Source organism: Mastacembelus armatus, chromosome 5 (genome assembly GCF_900324485.2).
Source record: "Mastacembelus armatus chromosome 5, fMasArm1.2, whole genome shotgun sequence".
Lineage (NCBI taxonomy): Eukaryota > Metazoa > Chordata > Actinopteri > Synbranchiformes > Mastacembelidae > Mastacembelus > Mastacembelus armatus.
In genome coordinates, this window is record NC_046637.1 from 10,456,041 (window position 1) to 10,478,097 (window position 22,057).

Below are 22,057 nucleotides of genomic sequence, written 5' to 3' on the forward strand. Positions count from 1 at the left end.
AGAAGACAAGTACCCGGAAGTGAACTTTGTTTTGTTTTTGTTGTTTTTTTCGCGGCGGGAAAGGTCACGTATGATTCACCGTCCAAACTGTTTGTAAGTTTTAAGTTCATTGTATGATCTAAGCATTGTTTTATGCTTTCATAATATGAGCTAATAAATCTATAGCTTTCTCTAAAAGTTGTCCATCAGTCGAGCTGCGTTGAAGCTAAAGGTGCTAACCACATTAGCTTCATTTCCCCGAGAGAAAAGGAGGATAAAACGGTAACGTTACAGTTTGTATCTCTCCTGTATCTCTCCTCTCCTTGGGACATCACGGCATATCCCAATAATAATAATGACTACTGTTATTAAGGTGGAGATTAACGTTAGCTTAGTTAACATGGTAAACTCACCAAACCTATAACGTTACTGCTTCTAAGCCGTCAAAGCAAAAATAAACCCTAAAGACCGGACATGACAGGGTGTGTAAAGGTTTTTGCTAGTGCCACCATTAGTCTCCCGTGTCTACACTATTAGAAATAAGACACACACTATTAAAAATACCTCTTAGACCAACGCAATAACAATCACAAACTACATCCTGCAAAAATGGCTAGTTCAAACAGGTACAGTGTGAAGTTTTTCTGATTTATTGCAGTGATGGTGTATTTGATTGAATTACTTTCAGATGTATCTGGCTGATAAATGGCAACTAAATAAAGAGCTGCAATTCATTACTTATAGGAAAGTACAAAATACCCAAGGCGATGTTTTTAAATTTCAGTTTGTTTTTTTTCCCAAGCAGCTGTTCAAACCCAGAGATATTTAGTCAAATATAAGAGACATTTGACCACCTGTAATATTAGTCAACACTCTCTACTCTCTGATTTTGTCTTGCGAGATACAAACATGCCGTCCAAACAGCAGGATGTGGCCAAATACGACATCTCCCCAGTTCTTTTCATGACCGTGGATGGTGAGCCCATGTCTTTCTTTCTGCGACCGGGGCCCATCAAACGCAAGCTCCAGCCACTCATCACTGCTGGGGGAGGCCTGTTGTGTAACATCCAGCAGCCAGGAGCACACCTTCTGATTGACCCCAAGGAAAGAGGCTCTATTGCTGAAACTACTGCTCACTGGTAGGTGCTGGACTGGGATGGTTACGTGTGGCTAACTTCACCTTATCATTGATAGAAATGAGCAGAAGAATGTTTGTGCCTCCTTTCTCTAAATCTCTAAATAATAGATAAATAGTTTAACACCGTCAATTAAAGCACTGATATGTTTGTAATCAGCCAGATCATTTAATTTAGAATTAGTTGTTATTGTGCCAGTAACTGAAAAGGTTAAAAGCACAAAAATTAAGCTGTTGTCTAATTTCTCCTCAGGTATGTGTCCATCCAGTACATTCATGACTGCATTGAGAAGGGTGAACAGCTGAATTTAGAGGACTACAGGTTAATTCCTGAAGTCGTTCCAAGACATTCTGCTAGACTTAACAGCAGTAAAGAGGGCTCACCTGGACTTGGAGGTATGATATGATAACACCTGATTTGATTTTGTCTGCATTGACATTTTTATGCACAGACTTGGTAACACCCTAAATTAATATAAAAAACTGTTAAAATCAGTTTTAACCACAATGTGTGCACTGCTTTTTGCATTACTTATATCATGTATATTAGAAATATGTGTGTTTTTATTTAACAACTTTTTATTAGGCAGGGTTGCCTTTACCTCTGAAGAGGATGCTGCCATTCTGAGTTATGTCAGCAAGCACCTGAAAGAGATTGGAGGAAACCGGCTTTGGCAAGAGATGGAGAAGCAACATGTGACCAGTCACAGCTGGCAGTCGATGAAATATCGTTATAGGGCACGACTGGCTAAGAGACAGTCTGAAATTGAGAAGGTGAAAACATCAGAGGAGGACTCCATGGTAATTTACCTGGCAGGTGTTTCCAGGGGTTTTGTCATCTATTTCTAAGTATCTAGTATCTAAGTTTTTTTTTCCAGAATATGTATTAGAAGTACAATAGGCTGCACCGTCCTGTGAGTATGATGTAAGTATATGATCTCACAAGGTCCTGGCTAGTACTTAGATAGCCAATTGCCTTGGAAATCCAGGGGCCGTTAGGCTCGGCCACTGAGGTTGCACAAGCCAGTGTGATCTTAGTGTCGGTTGAGTAAATGAGAGGGTTGCGTCAGAAGGGCATTCGATGTAAAGCTTGTGCCAAACCAATCATGCGGATCAACAGATGTGCTGGGGCGACCTAACAGGACCTTTCACTATAGTGCAACCCTCACATTTACCAACAATCAACATGAACAAATCATATCAGAAAACAAGGCTGTCATTAGCAGTTAAATTCATGTTAAAAAGCATTTTTAGAACATGTCTTCTTCATGTCATTTTGGTTTTCTCTGTGTTTGAGATGGGGTCTGTCAAGATGTCAGAATATCCCTACAGTGAAATTATGAAAAAAAAGATCACAATAATGTGTAGGCATATATTGCAACAAACCTTTTTTGTATGTTTTTTTTTTCTATTTAAGTACAAGCTAAGCCTAGGCGTACCTAGAGTCTACTTGTAGTCACACCTTAAATGTACAGGAAGACTGAAGCCTTTTATCTGTTTCTGTTTGTTTATAGGAAGAAGGAAACCAAGACGCAGACATTCAGATTACTTCGTGTGAAGAGGATGCTGTACCCTCTCTACATTCACCATCAGCAGACCCTCTTCAAACGCATGCAACGGAAACTGACCTAAGACAGGTAGGAATCAACTCATTGTAAACATTACAGTTGAAGTATGTTATATGCAGATGTGGTTAAAAGTGTGATACCCTTAGGTCTTAGTAAAATGTTCCATTCTTCTTGGAAAGTGCTGATATTAAAAGCTTTTTTTGTCATGCATGCAAACTGAGAAACAGAAGAAAAGATGAAGGAGGAGGTATGTGGTTGCTCTGCCACATCTGGCACAGGGTGCCATGAATAAGAAGATTATTGAGGCATTCTGGCGAGAGACATACTGCCCATATTCAAAAAGCTCTATCTCAGTTGCAGGTCATGGCTCAACACACATCTAAATACACCAAAAATGGATGAAAAGAAAACATTGGGCAATTTTAAGTGGCCTGCTATGAATCTTGATCAAACTTGCAGTTGGGAGATACACTTATCAAACCTGGAGAGCTGGAGCAGTTTGCTTAACAAGAGAAGTCTTTAAGATGCATTAAAAGTGCTCGATTGCAGAGATTTCCTTAAATATTGTGTTAAATACACAGCATTTTTGCTGTGTTAAATCAAATATCGAAACTCAAAAGGAGTATATCTATTTGATTAAATATGGAATGAAGAATAGTGAATGTTACATGCTTCCCATTGAGAGAAGATTGCGTCTTTTGTGAGTGAAAGGGTTCACTTTTCTATAGGTACTGTAACTGATAATTTAATGTTGGTATGTGATTTAATAACAAACTTGAATGAACTGAGCAGAACTGGTGTGTTGTTTCCACAGAAATATACCCAGCCAACTCAAAACACGTCAGAAAATACAGAAGCTCAACCATTCAGTTCTGTCCAAGAAGTGCAACCTGTGAACCCACAGACTGAAATTCAAACAGGTGAAAGTGCACAAGCAAAAACAGCAGAAACTGAAACATCTAAATCCCCCCAAACTGAGGGGTCTTGTTTAGATCCACACACAGATGTCAGTCCCATTCCAGCTGAGAGCGCAGAGCCAGAAACAGTAGAAGTGCAAACCATCATCTCTCCACAAAACGAAAGCATGCCAGAGGACTCTCTCCAGTCCCTGCCCAACACTACTACTCCAACAAAGCAGAAGGCTTCCCCCAAGCTGGATAACACAGCCCAGCGTCGGATAACTCGCAGGCAGCTCGAGCAGGTGGCACAATCATCGCCTGAACCTTATGGGAAAAAACACAGATCGTCATTAGCCACTGCTGAGAAACCATCATCACCCCAGCCCTTGAGGAGAGCAAAATTAACTGTGAAGTCTACTCTTCAAAACGACAGAACAATAGACCAGCCACCATCTAAAAGAGCCAGGGCACAGAGAGAGGCAGCAGAGAGTCCACTAAAGGAGAGTGAAAAGACTGCTGTCTCTGAAACACCACAAGCAGGTTTGTCGTTCCTTGTGGTTACAATCTTTTGGGCAGTAACTAATCACATATGATGTTGAGTGACAGAATTCATGAACTCGTCTTCTCTCTCTCCTTTGTGTGTTATCAGATGAAACATCCAATTCATTGCCACAGAAAGGAGAGAAGAAAAAAGAACAAAAAAAGCTGGGGATTCTGGAGATGGCTACAAAGGAGTTTGAAGATGAAAGTGAGGTACAGCTCCATGACACAACAATGCACTTCTAAACTAATAATAGACCTCAAAACTGTTATGTTTCTGTCTTCTAGTCTGGTGAAGATGAAGCTGCAGTTCCCCCAAACACAACTGAAACAGGAACGATGCAACCCACATCATCAGAAAACTCCCTGGTACCTCCAGACACAGCTGCAGACCCTTCATCCGCACAAACCAACCCTGAACCTGGACCCAGCCTCCAGACAGATGTTCAAGAGGCCCAGGCTTCCACCAGCAAGCATGTACTAGAGAATGCCTGTCCTGATGAGGCTGATGAGGCTGCCCAAGTAGCCTCTCGAGCCCACCTGTTCATATTCAACAGTGAATCGCAGGAAGATGACTCTCAGTCTGTTGTTGGTGTCAGTGCAGCAGGCCATGTAGCCTCCAAGCCCCACATATTCATATTCAACAGTGAATCTCAAGAAAAAGATTCTCAGTCTGTCATTGTTAAAAGTGCAGCAGGCCATGTAGCCTCCAGGGCCCACATGTTCATATTCAACAGTGAATCTCAGGAAAAAGACTCAGAGTCCCCTGTCAGGGACAGCACAGCAGGTCGGTCACAACCAGCTGTGAATGAAGATGCTGCATTTTCACTGACTAAGACCCAGTTAGAAGAGGACAAGCAGCGAATCAGTGAGTTGATGAACCAGACAAACAAGGTGAGTGTTTATGTGGAGCAGATTCATATTTGTTTTTGCATTTTGAGTGAAACTTCATGGGACCGGTGCATTGCAAATTGTGTAGTGGGCTGGTGTAGGCTTGCTTATAGTTCCCCAGCTCAGCCGCCAGATGTTGGAGTTTTTTCCTGGTAAATGAAAGGGATGCTTCAATGTGCCTTCAGGTCGAGGACACAGGACTTGCAAAATCACTAGCCCGACATCCCGGGGGTATTGTGTCTTCCAGTCGGGCTACAAAAATGTATCTCCACTTTGCCCGTTGGACTATCAGATAACCTGTTGGGCTACCAGATTTTGCGAGCTCTGGGACAGGTCCCTTACTGTTGTTTCGGCCTACAGGCTGAGCATCAATACAGGGTACCTGACCTTTTTGAAATCCCTGGGATTAGTGCTGGAAGGTGCTCCAACTGCAGAGTCCGTCATTCTGTTGGGGGACTTCAACGCTCACATGGGCAGTGACAGTGAAACCCCAGAGGGGCATGACTGGGAGGAACAGCCTCCCCGATCTGAACCCGAGTGGTGTTCTGTTGTTGGACTTCTGTGCTAGTCACAGCTTGTCCACCAGTGCACATCGCACCAGGACACCCTAGGCTGAAGGTCGATAATCGACTTTGTGGTCGTGTCATCTGACCTTCAGCCGTATGTCTTGGTCACTTGGGTGGAGAAAGGAGCTGAGCTGTCAACTGATCACCATCTGGTATTGAGTGGGATCCACTGGCGGAGGAGGAAGCTGGACTGACTTGGCAGGCCTAAATATATTGTAAGGGTCTGTTGTGAATGTTTGGCCGAACCCTTTGTCAAAGAGGTCTTCAAATCCCACCTTCAGGTGTGCCAACTAGATCCTTAGGGGGGTTGGGGACATGGAGTCCGAATGGAAGCAGTGCTCTGCCCTCACTGTTTTTACTTGGAGGCTGATCCGTCCATCACCTAGGCTGAAGTCACTGAGGTAGTTCATAAGCTCCTCGGTGGCAAGGCACCGGGGGCGGATGAGATCCACCCTGAGTATCTTAGGTCTCTGGATGTTGCTGGGCCGTCATGGCTAACAAGCCTCTGCAACATATTGAGTCGCAGTCGGGGACAGTGCCTTTGGACTGGCAGACTGGGGTGATGGTCCCTCTTTTTAAGAAGGGGGACCGGAGTGTATGTTCCAACTAGAGGAGAATCACACTCCACAGCCTCCCTGGGAAAGTCTATGCCAGGGTGCTGGAGAGGAGAATCTGGCCGATGGTAGAACCTTGGATCCAGGAGGAACAATGCGGTTTTTGTAACAGTTGTGGATTGCTGGACCAGCTCTATACCCTCTCCAGTGTGCTTAAGGGATTAAGGGAGTTTGCCCAACCTGTTCACATGTGCTTTGTGGACTTGGAGAAGACATTCAACCATGTCCCTTGTGGCATCTTGTGGGAAGTGCTCTGGGAGTATGGGGTCCGGGTCCCTCTCCTAAGGGCTGTCCAGTCTCTGTACAACGAGAGCTGAGCTGTAAGGCGAAGCTCTTAATTTACCTGTCAGTCTACGTTCCTAATCTCGCCGATGGTCATGAGCTTTAGGTCGTGACCAAAAGGACAAGATCTCAGATACAGTTTCCTCCGCAGGGTTGCCAGGCGCTCTCTTTGAGATAGGTATCTTGGAGTGACGCTGCTGAGATAAAAGAAGGAAAAATACAAATGGTTACATTATTTCTCTGTCCATCTGTTTGTTTTGATTCATTTCTAACCTAAGACCCTAACTTGATTGTTTATCTTCTAGGACTTAATTAGTGTGACCAAAGCCCTGTTGAAGACCAGTGGAGACTTCTGTGCAGCGCAGAAACTGCTTTTGAATCCCTCCTCTATTTCTGGACCATTTTGGAAACGTAGTGATGATGATCTTTTGCTCTCAGCTGATCCTGCTATCCGTCAGCAGCTGCAGGACAAATACGGTGAGGTGGGCTTTGCCAAAAGAATACTGTTTCTTGAGGCAGAAGGATAAAAGCATAGATGTGGATATGTGATGGAGCCTACTCAATCAGCAGGCCAGTTAGCTTGTATTTGTTATAGTTGAAGTTCTTTCATAAATGTCTGCTGTCTGTTTCTTTGTTGGCATCTCCAGTTTCTCCAAGATAAAAACTGATGATGATGGCTTACACTGACAAAATTTGATATTTAAAAATTAGGAAATTTAAGCTATTAAATTTCTTAACAGATTGTCTCAGAGGTCACTGTGCCTATTCTATGAATTTTAACATTAAAATAATGTGTCATTTTATCTTTTTTTAATGTATTTGATGTTTGCTTTCATTAAATTTCCAAATAAATGATCTTATGCCTTTAAATATTTTTTTAGGTATGTAGTTTTATATATTTATTAACCGATTACATTAGAGTGGTGAAAAGCCAATTCAACATTATATATAATATGTAATAGGAGTTCCTTTAGTGGATTCAGATTTTTTAAAAATTGAGAAAAAAATGGGTCAAAATATGCTAAATTGGTTTTTCTGTAACCACGTCTTTACATTTTTTGTACACATTTTCTGGCTACCTTTTTTCAAATGAAGGTAAAACACTCAGATTTGTGTGTGTGTGTATGGCTGGCTGGCTGTGGCCACGCAGAGGCTGAGTTTAAGCTTAAATCAGTGGATCCTACATTTCCCATAATGCAAATAAACAGTGACATTAACTGACAGGATTTTATTTGTTGAGCTCCCTCCCAACTGCTTTAGACAACTGCTTTCTTAAGCTGAGTACTAATCTGTATAACATGTATAAAATTGGTGCCATTATAATGAACTAGGCAGAAGTTAGATTTGCTGTCCATATCAGTACTGGTGGTAATTACCCTATCCAAGTATCACACCCATACATTAATGGCCTTTTTACAGCTGCAATATAAAAGACCCATACTTTGTACAGTAATGTGTTTTGTAAAACTAAAAAAAACTATGCATGTATGGTTTACTTTAAAGGTCTAGTGGCATTGAATGTTGATATTACAGAATGTAATGTAACTATGACTACAAAACCAAAAACCACTTTCTGAAAACATGGAGTTGATGCTTTACATTATAATAGAATTTATTAAATGGAAAAACCTTAAGTCTGCCACCTGGCCTTTCTGGGTGGAGTTTTCATGTTCTCCTCATGCTTGCGTGGGTTTACTCCGGGTACTCCGGTTTCCTCCCGCAATCCAAAAACGTGTATGTTAGGTTGATTTGTGATTCTAAAATTTCCCATAGGAGTGCGTGTGAGTGTGTGTGGTTGTTTGTCTCTGTGTGTCTATATGTGGCTCTGTGATGGACTGGTGACCTGTCCGGGGTGTACCCCTGCCTTCCACCTGAAAGAGAGCTGGGATAGGCTCCAGCAGATCCCCGTGACCCTGGTTCAGGAATAAGCGGGTATAGATAATGGATGGATGGAGAAACCTTAAATAAAAGAAGCAAATTAGTCATAGCTTTTATCCAATCCACCATTTTATTTCATTTTACCCCAATATCCATTTTAATACATACTCTGCCCCAGACCCACATGAATACATTGTATCAATAGTTTGACCAAAAAGGAAAGGCAGTTAAATTAAAGATAAATCAACCACTTAAAAAGGATCAACAGGATGGCACCTGTGATGCAAATGAAACACAAACACCAGTATCCAATACAGTTCAGTAGATTTTATCCAAATATGGCCACAAGTATTGCTGCACCTTTTATCTCCCCATCACGTGTGTGAAATGAAAAGGTGATAATAACATTGAATGGCAAATAGCTATGCCAGGGAACAAATAAAACTAAACACAACTATATAATCCCAGTGCTACACTGATAAAAACCACTCATATAAAACCCTTTTTAGTATGAAACACTCATATCCATCAGAATCTAACTGACATACATCAAGCTCACAGAGTGTATGTTGGCCAGGTAAGAACCCTTTTAGTACAGCAAAACATGTCAAGGTCCCTATTAAGTAACAGCACTCCATGTATCCCTGGATTTAAAACGCTACTTTTTTTTTTTTTTTTTTTTTTTTTTTGCTCAGCTTTTACGTGTAAAGTCTTCAGAGGATGCCTCAAACCAAGTTACATTCAACAAGGAGGATTGCTACAGTATTTTGGAATTTAACCTGCTTCAGTGAATGGTAGAACAGAAATGAAGAGTCGTTTGCAAGAATTACTGATTTTGGGGGGGGGGGAGCATTTTCCTAATAACACAAAAGTCTGCAAACTAACACATCTGTGGTAGGCTTGAACAAACACTGAGGCTATCCAGAGTTAGTAGGATTTACATCTTTGTCATATCTTAGTGTAGTCACTTGCTTTGGTTGGCTGGTTAGTGTGATGGTCTCTGTGATGTGAAAGACAGGGTATTGTGTTATCAGACCTGCTTTTTCTAGATGTTACAGCCATACAGTCAATAAATAATGTTTTTGATGTAGTTGCTACAAAGTACAGTACCAATAAAAAAATGGCTCTTTTACTTATTCAGCTGGTTTTACATCTTCTCAAACATAAAAGGATATGAAGCTTTTGTGAGTTACAGTGGTCCTAAATCTTGTCTGATACAATCAATTAGCTTTTTATGGAACATCTCATTTGGTCAATAAATGACCAAAAACCTCTGGAATAAGTTTTAATATTCCTGCAGAAATTAATAACAGCTGGACATGGCAACATTAACACACTTTTAGTTAACACAGGATGATTAAAAACACACTGAAAAATTCACTTTCTGCCACAAAAACAATGGAATAATGATTAGGATAGACACTGTTTTGAATAAAAACGTAGCGCACAGTCTGCATTGCAGCTATTTAGTTGAAAATATGTTATATATATATATAAAAAAAAAAAAAAGACCCATAGCTCTTTTTCTCCACACAAACATGCTGAAATAACAAAAGGCCTATATTTTAACATTCTGCTTCTGTAAAACTTCAATATAGAAGTAGCACTTAATCTTTGATCCAGCAAAACTGTACATACATTATAATACCAAGAGGTGATTAAAAGGATCACTTCTCTTCCCCATGCGTCAAGTCTGTTTTAATGCTAATTCAGTGCAAGCACTGAAAAGCAAAATTGTGAGACATCTCAAACGGGTTCAAAACACTAATTGAACAAAAAGGCCTCAGGAGTATACGATCACATGCCTACAGCCCTCTATATACAGTCTTACACTTTCAGATTCAAAAGAGACAAAGCAAGACGTTCAACCTGTGTGGAACAGAGTCCCCTGCAGGACAGCAGGAAATAGTCTGCAGCTACTTAGGCCACAATATATAATGATGATACGCAAAAGAAGTCGTTTTTCCACAAACTAAGAATTATGACTGTGAATGAAGAAACATTTCAAAAATGTGTCCTTTGGTTTTTCATAGGAAGTTTCAGAGACTTGTTTGATTTCCTATATAAAAAAATAATGCTTTTTAACTATTTAAGAGGATATGTTTTGGTGTGCAAAAAAACACACTGCGCAAGATGAGAACATTTCACCAGTAAATACATCTGAATCACAACAATGTACTGCCTGTTTCAGTAGCACGTAGCATCTGACTAATGTGGATGATTGTTGCAATGAATGACAATATTAGTCCTTTGTTTAGGGGGCGCTGTTCCATTTGTTACTGTTGATGTACATGAAAAAAACAAACAAACAAATGTCTCATATTAAGATTTGAGATTTCACATTCAAACACACAAAATAGTTCTCATAATACATAGAAAACACCTGCTTTGCTTAAAAGGCTAATTGTATTGGTGTAAAGAGAAACAAGGAAGGGTGAAAGCCAGTCTAAAAGTAAGGCCAGCTAAATTGCATAGAACTTCAGTAGTGCACTGATGCATCAAAAGGCTGTGCTCCTTTCCTCTGTCAACTTTGGCAACCCTACAGAGTTCCCTCAGAAACCACCAGAACTCCAACACCATTTGTCTCCACTTCTTGTTTTGTCTTCTTGGCAGAAGATCACTAAACCCCCAGTCATTTAATTTGATTTGCAAATAACGTAAATGACACAAAAACAAAAAGTATTCCAATTATTCCAAGGGGAACTGACACTTTTCTAAAATGAATATGAGTGAATATTAAAATGTCATTAGTTGTTCACCAAACAAGAAGCACAATATGTACTATTTTCAATTCCTTTAGAAAAAAAGGACATTAAAAGGGTAAGAATTTGTAGAAAACACTTCTCAGCCAGTTTAAAACTTTTGAGAATTTTTTCTCTCCCAAAAAATGATGTGAAGCTCTGGACAAGAATCCAGCGAGGCAGCAGCGAGGAAGAGAGCACAGCTCGGACCCTATATACACCCTTTTGTGTTTGTGAAGCAGAGAGTCCCCATCACCACTTTCTAAACAACAGAAATAGTATAAAAGCACCAGTTCTGGATCTGCTTCAGTGAGCGTGACCATCAGAACTTTAACAGGTCTAAACAGGCCCAGATTTAGGTTGGTCCACCTCTAGCACAGTGGAGCTCTATACAGATTTAACCCCTGTGATAATAAGGGGTTGTCTGGACGAGATGGCACAAAACCCAATTATGCAGCCATCAACTAACTTCGGTCTCTGCGTCCTTGTCCGAAATTTCATCCTGGATCTCATCTGTGTTCCCTGAGTCGCTGCTGGCCGCAGAGCTGAAAGAGGGAGAGTTTCTGCCACCTTTAATCATGCGCCGACAGGTCTCCATCTGCACATCTAGGCCTCTCTTCATGCTGCACATCTCCATGTACTCATGCAGATGCCGATTCATGTCACTCTTCGCTGTGGCCAGTTCCATCTGATAGAAGACAAAAAAAAGGGAATGTGTAATTGACTCCACGAAAATTGTGAAATACTCTACTAGATAATATCTTAAAATAATATGACGCGCGCGCACACACACACACACACGTTGTCTACCTCGATTTGGCCAATGGTCTCCTGGTACTCCTGCTCTCTGGTCTTAAATAGCGACTCCGTTTCATCAATGAGGCTGCCAAGACTTCCATCCTGGGAGTCCTTAGAGAGCACAGACAGAGGCCTCATTCATCATGCATGAGGAGATGTCTTACACAGCACCCTTAGCAATGATCTCCACTCTTGACTTGTATAGGTTTGAAAATCATACACTGCATGAAAGACCATAAATGTAGCCAGGACTCACTGGATCAGCAGCTTCAGCATTGCCATCACAGGTGCCGCTGGTTGCGCAGGCCGTTCCAGTGATGGTGAACGGAACGTTGTAGTTTGTGAAGTCCTCCCACAGCAACAGAGTCTCTTCATTTTCCTCCCACGTCAGACTGTCACAGTCGTCATCGATCTCAAACGTCTCACGCCTGGCAACAAAGGAGTTATCTGAACAATTTCTGTGCAGAACAAGGACAGAAAACAAAAAAGAGGAAGGTAGGAGAGGAAGGACAAGTATAACAGCCACCATATTCAGCAAAGAGAAAGACGTGCTTATGAAGATGAAAGGATGGAAAGGAAAAGATTTTTAAAACTATTTTAGTATTTTAAAGATTAGTGATTAATAAATAAGATTAGTGATTAATAAATAATCCCAAACACCCATATGTGAAAGCGAAAAAAGTAAGAGCATTCAAAAAATAAGCACTGTGGCTTAAAGCCAAGTATGTTACGTGCAACACTCGGTACACACACTAGAGGGAGCTGAAGGAATACATAGAGCCATTATATCAAGAGACAAGGCAGGAAACTACTGTGGTCATATGGTGCAACTACAAAGTAGAGTCAAGTTCATTTAAAGGGAGAGGCCACCTGGTTCTGGTGTGTGTGTGGGTGTGTGTGTGTGTGTACTTGTACTTCTATGTTTGTAAAGAACATTTTGAGCATAATTCTATTGGAGAGGACATTTTTTCCAGGCGTCACTCTTTCAGACTCCTGTTTGAGGGTTAACACTTGGTTTTAGGGTTTAGGTTAGAATTAGGTTTAGGTTAGGGTAAGGGAATGCATTGTGTCAGTGATTGTCCTCACACAGATAGAAACAAAAGAATGAATGTGCGTGAGAGAGAGAGAGAGAAAAAGAGAGAGATGTCGCTTACAGCTGGTTGAGCATGCGTTTCATTTCGTCCGTGATGTTAAGCGACCCAGGGACCTCCTCTTCTGAAGGGCTAGGCTCGGCATCCATCTCTGAGGTCTCCTCATCAGACACCGCTTTGCGTTCTTTTTTCTTGCAGCAGGCCATAGCACCCTGCACGACCCACAGAGAAACATTAACAGAGAAACACTAAAGACCTCAGGTGAGCCTGATGGCAAGTCATGATCTTTGATGTGTAGTTGTATATGTTGCTTAACAGACACATACAAGTACAGATAAGTAAAGATCTAAGTTTAAATAGTAATAAATAATGTAAATATAACAGTTTCATTTAAGGCAGAAACATATAAGAATACATGATGTATAAGAGAAGCCATCAGGATTCACAGAAGAATTATACTGGGGCTTTGGCCAGCAATGCCAACACAATATGATAACCCTGTATGGGGTGAAGTTACCTCATTAGCATTTCACTGTGTGTGTATGTGTGTGTACATGCATACTGTATGCAAGACTCATTGCTGTAAGTATTGTGGATGTCTGTGTTTATATGTCTTGAACATATTTGCAGACAGACATATTTGCATGACCAGTTGATGAAAAAATTTGGTGCTGGCTGCTTCCTTCTCAAAAGAATTCATAATATTTCTGCGATTCCTGTTAGCTCCTTTGATAAACAGCAGATGGATGGACACCCACCTTCTCTGGGAGCGATCTGGCAGGACTGATGTTGAACATCTTTGACATGTCCTCTGAATTGCGTTGCTGAGCCACATCGCACAGTTTGGCTGTGATATCAATCCGCCTGCAGATGTCCATGTCCACCCGCCTGGCTTTCTCTTGAATCTTGGTGTCCAGGTCTGTCATTTGCTGCATGGGGATGCATTGATTTTAGAGTGACATATGCAATCCAAACAGTGTCTTCAACCGTGTAAAGTACAGTATGTGACCTGATTCACTGTGGGAGGTGTAAAGTTTAAGTTGACTGACATCAGCTCATTGTTTTATGGTCATATTTGATCTTTCAGTTAAGTAGTGTTGGTTATTTATCTCCATATCAGCGCCTTTCTACTGAACATTTAATCCTGAAGTTGATATCCACTAAGAGAAGCAGCTAAATGTTTAAATTTCACATTTTTTACATTTTTAAATAGCTTTTATTTCAGAGGGCAGTTGACTGATTTTATACACAGAGGCAAAGGTGCAGGAAGGTGGTTGCTGCAGCACCCCCTGTTGGCTGAAACTGCCACGAAGAGTCATTTTTCAGTTTGCTGAAGTTTGCTACAGACAGCTTGTGACTTTTTAGTGAGACCATCTTCTTATTTCCTTGCCCTGTGTGATCTTGGTGCATGTGCACATATTTTCGGCAGCAAAATAAAGATTATTTTCTGTCCTGCGCCTTTGCACAAAGGTGAGCTTAATCAACACCAGGAGTACTACTACTATCTGTGAAAACTGTTAATGTAGTTTGTCTTTTATAGCTACCACTACTAGATTACATCATTTTAATGAATCTACACATTGTAGGAGATCCACTACTTCTACATCACTTACCCGTCTCTGGATTTGCACATCAGGATGGAGTTAAGCACAGAAAATAACATGAAAAAGCTACAATGTGCATATACCAAAATGAAGATAGGCAGGATAAACAACAAAGTTTTCCAAAAACATCATCTGACTATGTTTATCCCTGAACAAGCACAAGCTGTGACTATGCCCACTGCAGTATATTACGACTGTATATCACACTAGAGCAGACGTGCCAGGGAACAATACAGGCTACAGGAAGTGTTCTTGATCTGCAGCAGCTATTTGAGTTATTTTCAGTGGTATGCTCATCTGGGGGGCTTTCTGACATTATATAGTTTTCCTGAATCCAAATAATGAAGGAAGGAAGGGTGTGTGTTTAGTGTTATTATTCAAACCTGTATGAATGACAGCGCTTTCCAGAAAAATGCTGAAGAATGTGCAGGAAACAACCGTGAGCACTACATGATTTTTTTTTTTTTTTGAAGTGCGGGAGTTAACCCATCTCTCTTTATATAGATTCAGAAAGTATTAAGACCCCCTTCACTTTATTAAATTTTGTTATGTTGCAACCTGATGCTACAATTGGTTAAATTCATTTTTCCCCTTTCTTAATCTACACACAGCCAAGACAACACAGAAGTGGCCTTGGGACAGCTCCGTGAACGCCTTAGCGTGACCGAGCCAGAGCCCTGACTGGAATCCTGTTGCACATCTCTGGAGAAACCTGAAAATGGCTGTGCACCGATGGTCCCCATCCAACCTGACCGAACTTGAGAGGATTCGCAAAGAATGGCAGAAAACCCTCAATCCAGGTGTGCAAAGCTTGTTGCGTCATACCCAAAGAGACCTGAGGCTGTAATTGCTGCCAAAGGTGCCTCAACTAAGTATGGAGAAAAGGGTCTGAATACTTATGTAAATGTGATATTTCAGTTTTTCCTTTTTAATCAATTTAGACATTGCTAAAATTCTGTTTTAACTTTGTCATTATGGGGTAAATACTTTCTGAATGCACTCTAATGGGTGTAGTTGTCTTACATAAGGACTTACTGAATATATACTTACGTCACTCATCAGGCTCTTGAAGACCACAAGTTCAGCCTTCAGTCTGTCCACCTTCTCGTTCAGCTCATCCCGGATCTCTGACGCCTCCTGGGCGCTCTGAGTGAACAGCAGGAATGTCAAGAATTTAAGACACATACGGGTAAATAAAGATCCTAATAAGGTTAGTGGAATTTATTTTAACCATGTAAACACTGCTTACTGAAATTTTATTAACCTTTAACAATTACTTCTAAAATGCTGCACACAAACTGTAATTGTATAATAAAGTCAGAAGGTAAAGATAAATAAAAGTCAGGGCTATAAACAAATAATTTCTCATCATAACATTATAAAAGACACCGGCTGCCTGATAAGTTGAAGATGTAAATATGATTGGATTTAAATGTAGCTACAGGTCCTGGAGATAAAAGACTTGTCCAGGTTACATTCAGATGAGGCTCATTGAAGCATATAAAACTTATACGATATGATACTGGTTTACAGTAGCGCATTTAGCTCAGTACCGAGAAGTCACTGTCTGTTTTAATTTCCATATTTACATGACACAAATGTAGGTCTTTGCTAGAAGTATTAAGCAATACACATGTTTTATAACTGGACCTTTTAATAAGCAACCGTTTAAACATATTTTCTTAACCTGGTGAACTTAGTTCCAATAACTGAAACTTAAAGGCAGAGTTTAGATTAGATTTCTTGGTGAGAGTTACCTGAGAAGATCGATACCACTCTAATGCTTGGACAGTAAATATAAAGCAAGAGTAATGGTTAGCTTAGCACAACAACTGGAAACAAGGTGAAACAGGTAGCCTGTCTCTGTCTAAAGGTATCAAAGCCTGCTTATCACCAACTGAGCTCTTCCAATGTAAATAGAAAGATAAGTAAATAACTACTCATTTTAACTCTGCTTTCAAAATGTGAAATATACTTATCTAGTTTACAGAAATTTAAAACTTAAAACACTCAATTGCTAACATCTGTTTCAAAATGTGACATTCACTTCCAAGCCCCACATCTGGACCTATACACAGTGACTTATTATTAAGTCTTCTGACCCTTTTAAGAAGAACACTTTTTCTTAGGAAAATTGCACTACTCCCATAATTTCCCACTAAATGAATGACTGTTGTATTTAGCTAGAAAACAGCCCAGTTTTTGCTTGTGTATAAAGTCAAATATAACAGGCCTCTAGCTCTGAGCCCTAAACACTAAATGACTGGTTGGAATGAATTTACTATCGCTGAGCAGATATCTGGCTCTCCCATACACAGCAACATCTGCATGTGTGCACTAAAAGGTAAAAGCCCCCAAGGTATTGCACTCCACCTCTCTAACTGAGGTTTTGCTGACCCAGAATCCAAGACAAACATGCATGCTGTCGCCAATCGATTTGAGCAAAAGCAGAGAGAGGGAAGAATGCAGACCAGATGAGGTACTAACACCAGCCGGGGTGGCGTACGTGTTGTGATTTTAGCCCCAAGGTGTGTCACTTTAAATTAATTTTGCCTCTACATCTATGTCCTCCTTCTGCCTGCTCTGAACAAAAGTATAATAGCATTATGCTCCTTTTGATGGGCTTGTAATGTTTTTTCTAATCTGACACACATCTTCCTGGCTGTACAGTAGCTGCTTCTGGTCAAGGTCTGCATGAAATGCCACAAAGCGCTGAGTTAGAAACGTGTATGCATGTGCTGTAGTGGCTGTTGTAATTGTAATGTAATGTATGTAATTGTATGTATACACAGTGTTACCCTCGAATTTCATCTGTGCTCCTTCTCTGCATGTGGTAAAAGAAGCTTGGCAAGACTTCAATTTATGATTATGTTAGTGGGGTATATTTTATTGTTTATGTTTCCTAACCTGCTGCAGGGATTCCACCGTGGACTCCAGCTGCTGTCGTTTGAACAGCTCCTCCTCCCATCTGCAACACAGACAACAGAGGTAGGTCAGTTAGTGCCAGACCTGGTCCCCTCAGGGCTATTAGACAGACTGTACATAATACTCCCATCTCTGATTACAAATGCCCTTGATGGTGCGGGTTCACACCCACCCCCCATTTTCACTCTTTGTCTGCTTCCTCCTTTGTACAGTCATCTTTACAACCCCTCAATAGAATACTCTAAAGAAGAATGGAGTTCCATCCTTCTCCAAACATAACATTTCTCACGAAGAGTTTTTGAACCATTGATTGACATTTGAGTGTTTACACACCCAAAAGGGTGGCACATCCGTGCTGCAAACTGAATTCCTTCGTGCTAACTGCTTCATTCGTCAAGAAGTCTCAGGAATGGGGAGTCAATTTACAGGATTTAACTGGCAGCTCTTCAAAGCAAATGATTCTATTCATCAAACAGAGCCAGAGCTAAAGTTCAAAACCATTAGGAGAAACAATTAGAGTGTGTGCAAATATTTTCTGATTACACACTAATGACAATATATTTCTGAATATTATATTCCATTCCTGCAAATAGATCAATGTCACACATTAAACCTTGAAGCTAAATGCTAACATTGGCATGCTAACTTGCTTACAGTGATAATGCAAATATGATAATATATGTTTACCAAGTTGACCATCTTGGTTTATGACCTGAAAATGCTGCTAGATAAAAAGATAAGGGCTCACAAACAAATTGTGCCAAATTTAATGTCAATCAGTGCAGTTGTGATGTTTCAGCCTGGCCCAACAAAGTGGACCAAATGACCAAGCAACATTATCATTCTTAGAACCGCTAGTGTGGCTAAAAATACAGAGCCAAAATACAGAGCCCACAACCCCCCGCAACTGTCTGCAAACTATGATTAGAAACTCAAGTCTCTGCTCTGGTGATGGGTCAAATCACTCCTCTGCACCATATATGTATAAATATAAAGGAGTCTTTTTAATTGGCTTGCAGCATGCATTGCACAGAAGACACAGAACATCACTGTGCTGCATCAGTTAGTTCACTATGCTCCAAATACACACACACCCTGGGAGAAGAGGCTAAAGGCGTGCTGAGTCACGGATGCTTCCTAAAAGACAGTATGAGGTTCAGAATGGACAAGGATCTCATTCAGGAATAGGAACTAACTGCACAGTGTCATACACTCATGTGCTCATGTGATGATGAGCCCCACTGCAGGCCACATGGATGGTGACAGTGGAGGATAAAAACAGAGGGAAGTTTTTGTGTGTGTGTGTGTGTGTGTGTGTGTGTGTGTGTGCGTGCGTGTGCGTGTGAGACAGAGTGTCTGGGTGTTAAGTAACGCATGACTAACCATATATGTTTTCTGGAGGGGAGAAAGCTGAAGAGGACTGGTAAATTCTAGGACATTAGCTTACTCCCTGCCTTTACCATGGAGATACGCAAACACAGCCAGACATCACTTTGGTATCAAAACACGCCTCACTTGAGATTCACTTTCTCAACAAACCTTAGCTTGTTTCCATTCAGGACTCACTGAATGTACACTGTCTAATTAGAGAGAAGTATCCCTTGGTAGGGCGTGCCAGCTCACACTGCGATTGAACCTTTGGTTTAAAAATGCTGGCAATGCTGCTTTGCTGTGTCCACAACACTCCGCCTGTCTGCCGCAGGACTCCGGCTGAGGTCACCGGAGTTCACAACTGCATTACATCTTCTGCAGACACAAATCACCTTGCATCTGCATCACGTGTGTTGTCACATCCTGAACGGTCACTACAACCTGTTCTTCAGTACTGAGGGTGACAACTGGTCGACATGATTAAATCGACTTAATTGTGGAGGGCTGGCCTCTCTGTGTTGACAATACATCAGAACTATTTATGTCACTTATCAAAGGAGCAGCAACCACTTCCACATTATTCGGAGCAGTTAGAGCTCAGCAATCCATAAAAGTCAAACGGTAAACCACTGACTCTAGTCAAGCATGCAGATAAAAACAGCTTATCCAAACAAAGATGACACTATGGTAAAGGTATTCTTTCTGGCTTCTCTGCCATAGCTGTGGATCTGTTTCTCCTGAACCTTTGGTGTGACTCAGTCAAATGAACACACCCAGAGTCTCCTTACAAGGACAAAGACAGCAGGAGGGTCAGAGCCTGTGTCAACTCACAGACATCTGTTTACCAGCAGACATTTCCTCTGCAATCTCACTTTAAAAAATCCAAAACTGGGGTAACGTGTTAGTACAGACTTTAGTACAACTGAAATTGCAACCAAAAAAAAAAAAATCAAATGATTTATTTATTACTGGATTCTTTTTCATTTTTGGGGGGAGACAACCAAAATTCATCTAAGAAAGAAAAAAGGTTTTCAAAGAGAAAATGAAAAGCCTTTTAGAAACTGAATAATCTGGTTTTGGAGTTATTACATGAGTTTGCATTTTAGTAACATTTCATCCAATCCAATCTAATAATGAACATAAGTTGTTTTCTTAAATCAGTATTGCATCCTCAGCTACTGTAAAACTCCAGTACGATTATTCAAATGAAATTAAAGAAAAAAGAGAGAATTGTGCACGCAGATCACGACTACACATTTTGTGATTTGTTTTCAACAGTGATTTCCAGAAATTGCAGTGCAACTTGAAGTGTCTTTGACATTTTCTCATACCATTTTCGTCTGTTGAACAATAGCATTCCTGAGGCCCTTTCCAACTAACACTCCCTGCCTTGTGTGGTATGTCTGGGAGTTATTCTTGCACGTGAGTTCCCATCAATGTGCCTGAGGACACAGAGCAATCTGCACTGGATCAAAATCCAAAATCTGATGCGCTGACGTTCTCGTGCTTGATTCTTTTTATGATCGTGCTCATGGTGACAGTTTTATAACACCTATAATGGTTTAATCTTAAGGGGTGCGATATCTCTGCCAGAATCTAAATGATGACAGATTAAATCTTGGAGGTGAAGATTAAATGATTTATAATTAATTTAAGAATCAAATGTTTATCTGATGCTTAAATTCCAACTGTCTTACGGTTTGATAAATACGCTGTTATGCAACAGGCAGTAAACACCACAAGGAGCAAAGGGAAAACTTTGAGGTGTGGTTATGGATCATTCCATGAAGTCTCTGTTGCTCATAGCAAATAAAAGTTTTGAGTCAGACAACACCCTGTTTAAACTTTATGATGTATTAGAAAGTGTTTATTAGTAAGGTGAATTCCTTGGTAACCAGACATCAAATTACAAGCTCAAAAACTGATCCAATGTATTAAAGCAGATTAACCCTTAAAGTCAAACAGTTAGACAGCCCTTCTATTACATCTCCTCAATTCATTTGTTTTATTAATTTCCACCTTAATTCCATGGATATTGCCTAGTTTCCGTGGTGCTCAGTATAATTTACCCCCAGGCCAATATATTGACCTAATGTATGAAGGTTACCTAGCATGCAATACTGTAAATAAATAAATAAAAACTCTTCTTTTATCCATGGGATTAAAATGCTGCAAGTTTAGAAAAAGATTGTTTGCTCTTCTACAAAAACATAATTTAATGACCGAATGTCGTGATTGTCTGTAGTCTACAGCCTCCAGCCCCAGACTCCACAGAGACATGTGTCATGCTAATGATGCAGCAGTGTGAAATTGATCACACCAGTGGGTAAAGCAGCTCAGGAGCCCACCCTTTGGCTGCTCAGGGGTCTCTGCTGATGAGACGACACGCCAAGGTTGAATCTCATTTCATTTCTCGGCTCCATCTAACCTCAGTTTTCTCCATGACCTTAATGCATATCCATAACAGCCACACAGACGTTTGTCCTCCATCGCTCTATTTCCTCATGCCCTGTGCATGGAAATGATGCCACTGACCTGCATCTGAGGGACATGCAGATTGATTCATGGCTCAGTCGGTCACGTAAACTGTGCACAGTGATTCCTTTATGTTCCACAGCCATGGCCAGTGTTGAATATAGCCCTCCACACCCAGACATTTTATATATTTATATATTTATTTCTGCATATACTGTAGGCCCTCATGTTGCAACCTACACAGGAATCTTGTCAAGTCTTTATTCTGTGTATTTATGTTTTGTGTTGAGAACTGTTTTTTTAAGTGTAGAATTAAGGTATTACCATGTCTTTTCCTAAGAACCTAATGTGTTAAATCTGCAGAACAAGGCTGCTTTAAGCTGAACTTAAGACCTAGAGCTTGTGAAATATGACTACAGTGACCAAAGAAACATCAGCCGTCCTAAGAAACATAATTCAGACTGCATCTTCCTTTCTCTTTATCAGTCTGCAAAGCTCCTCATTATCTAAAGACTTTGAAAGTTGTTAGATATCGTCCACTGAGCATTTTCTTTTTATGACATTGTTCCTTCAGGGAGGACATAGACAATTTTGTGAGGTTCGAAAGAAAAACATTCCTAGTGGTTATTCAACTAATAACTGGTAATCTGCTGGCACATACAAACTTATACCTGTTTTTATTATGATAATGTTTTTTTGT

The 22,057-nt window shown here is 40.5% G+C and overlaps 2 protein-coding genes across 4 annotated transcripts in view; one reads left to right on the forward strand and one right to left on the reverse strand.

Annotated features, from left to right (window-relative positions):
* Positions 1-22,057, forward strand: part of LOC113130834 (telomeric repeat binding factor 2, interacting protein) — a 26,337-nt gene continuing 4,280 nt past the window's right edge. The window contains exons 1-12 of one of the 2 annotated variants that reach the window (XR_003295734.2): positions 1-89; positions 881-1,118; positions 1,368-1,510; positions 1,701-1,915; positions 2,629-2,751; positions 3,497-4,121; positions 4,231-4,334; positions 4,410-5,015; positions 6,780-6,951; positions 15,198-15,386; positions 15,649-15,775; positions 17,503-17,574. Coding sequence is in view for 1 of the 2 variants with exons in the window: in XM_026307761.2 (XP_026163546.2) it covers positions 71-89; positions 881-1,118; positions 1,368-1,510; positions 1,701-1,915; positions 2,629-2,751; positions 3,497-4,121; positions 4,231-4,334; positions 4,410-5,015; positions 6,780-7,001 (2,295 nt within the window). In the remaining variant the exon portion in view is untranslated. Of the gene's footprint in view, positions 90-880; positions 1,119-1,367; positions 1,511-1,700; positions 1,916-2,628; positions 2,752-3,496; positions 4,122-4,230; positions 4,335-4,409; positions 5,016-6,779; positions 7,345-15,197; positions 15,387-15,648; positions 15,776-17,502; positions 17,575-22,057 lie in introns of those variants that run through there. The other variant, XM_026307761.2, reaches the window with a different exon arrangement.
* Positions 8,464-22,057, reverse strand: part of iffo2b (intermediate filament family orphan 2b) — a 22,217-nt gene continuing 8,623 nt past the window's right edge. The window contains exons 2-8 of one of the 2 annotated variants that reach the window (XM_026307762.2): positions 17,494-17,554; positions 15,637-15,732; positions 13,741-13,911; positions 13,046-13,194; positions 12,148-12,349; positions 11,904-12,002; positions 8,464-11,781 (exon numbers count right to left, since the gene is read on the reverse strand). In XM_026307762.2, coding sequence (XP_026163547.1) covers positions 11,554-11,781; positions 11,904-12,002; positions 12,148-12,349; positions 13,046-13,194; positions 13,741-13,911; positions 15,637-15,732; positions 17,494-17,554 — 1,006 coding nt within the window. In that variant the 3' untranslated portion in view covers positions 8,464-11,553. The remainder of the gene's footprint in view (positions 11,782-11,903; positions 12,003-12,147; positions 12,350-13,045; positions 13,195-13,740; positions 13,912-15,636; positions 15,733-17,493; positions 17,555-22,057) is intronic. The other variant, XM_026307763.2, reaches the window with a different exon arrangement.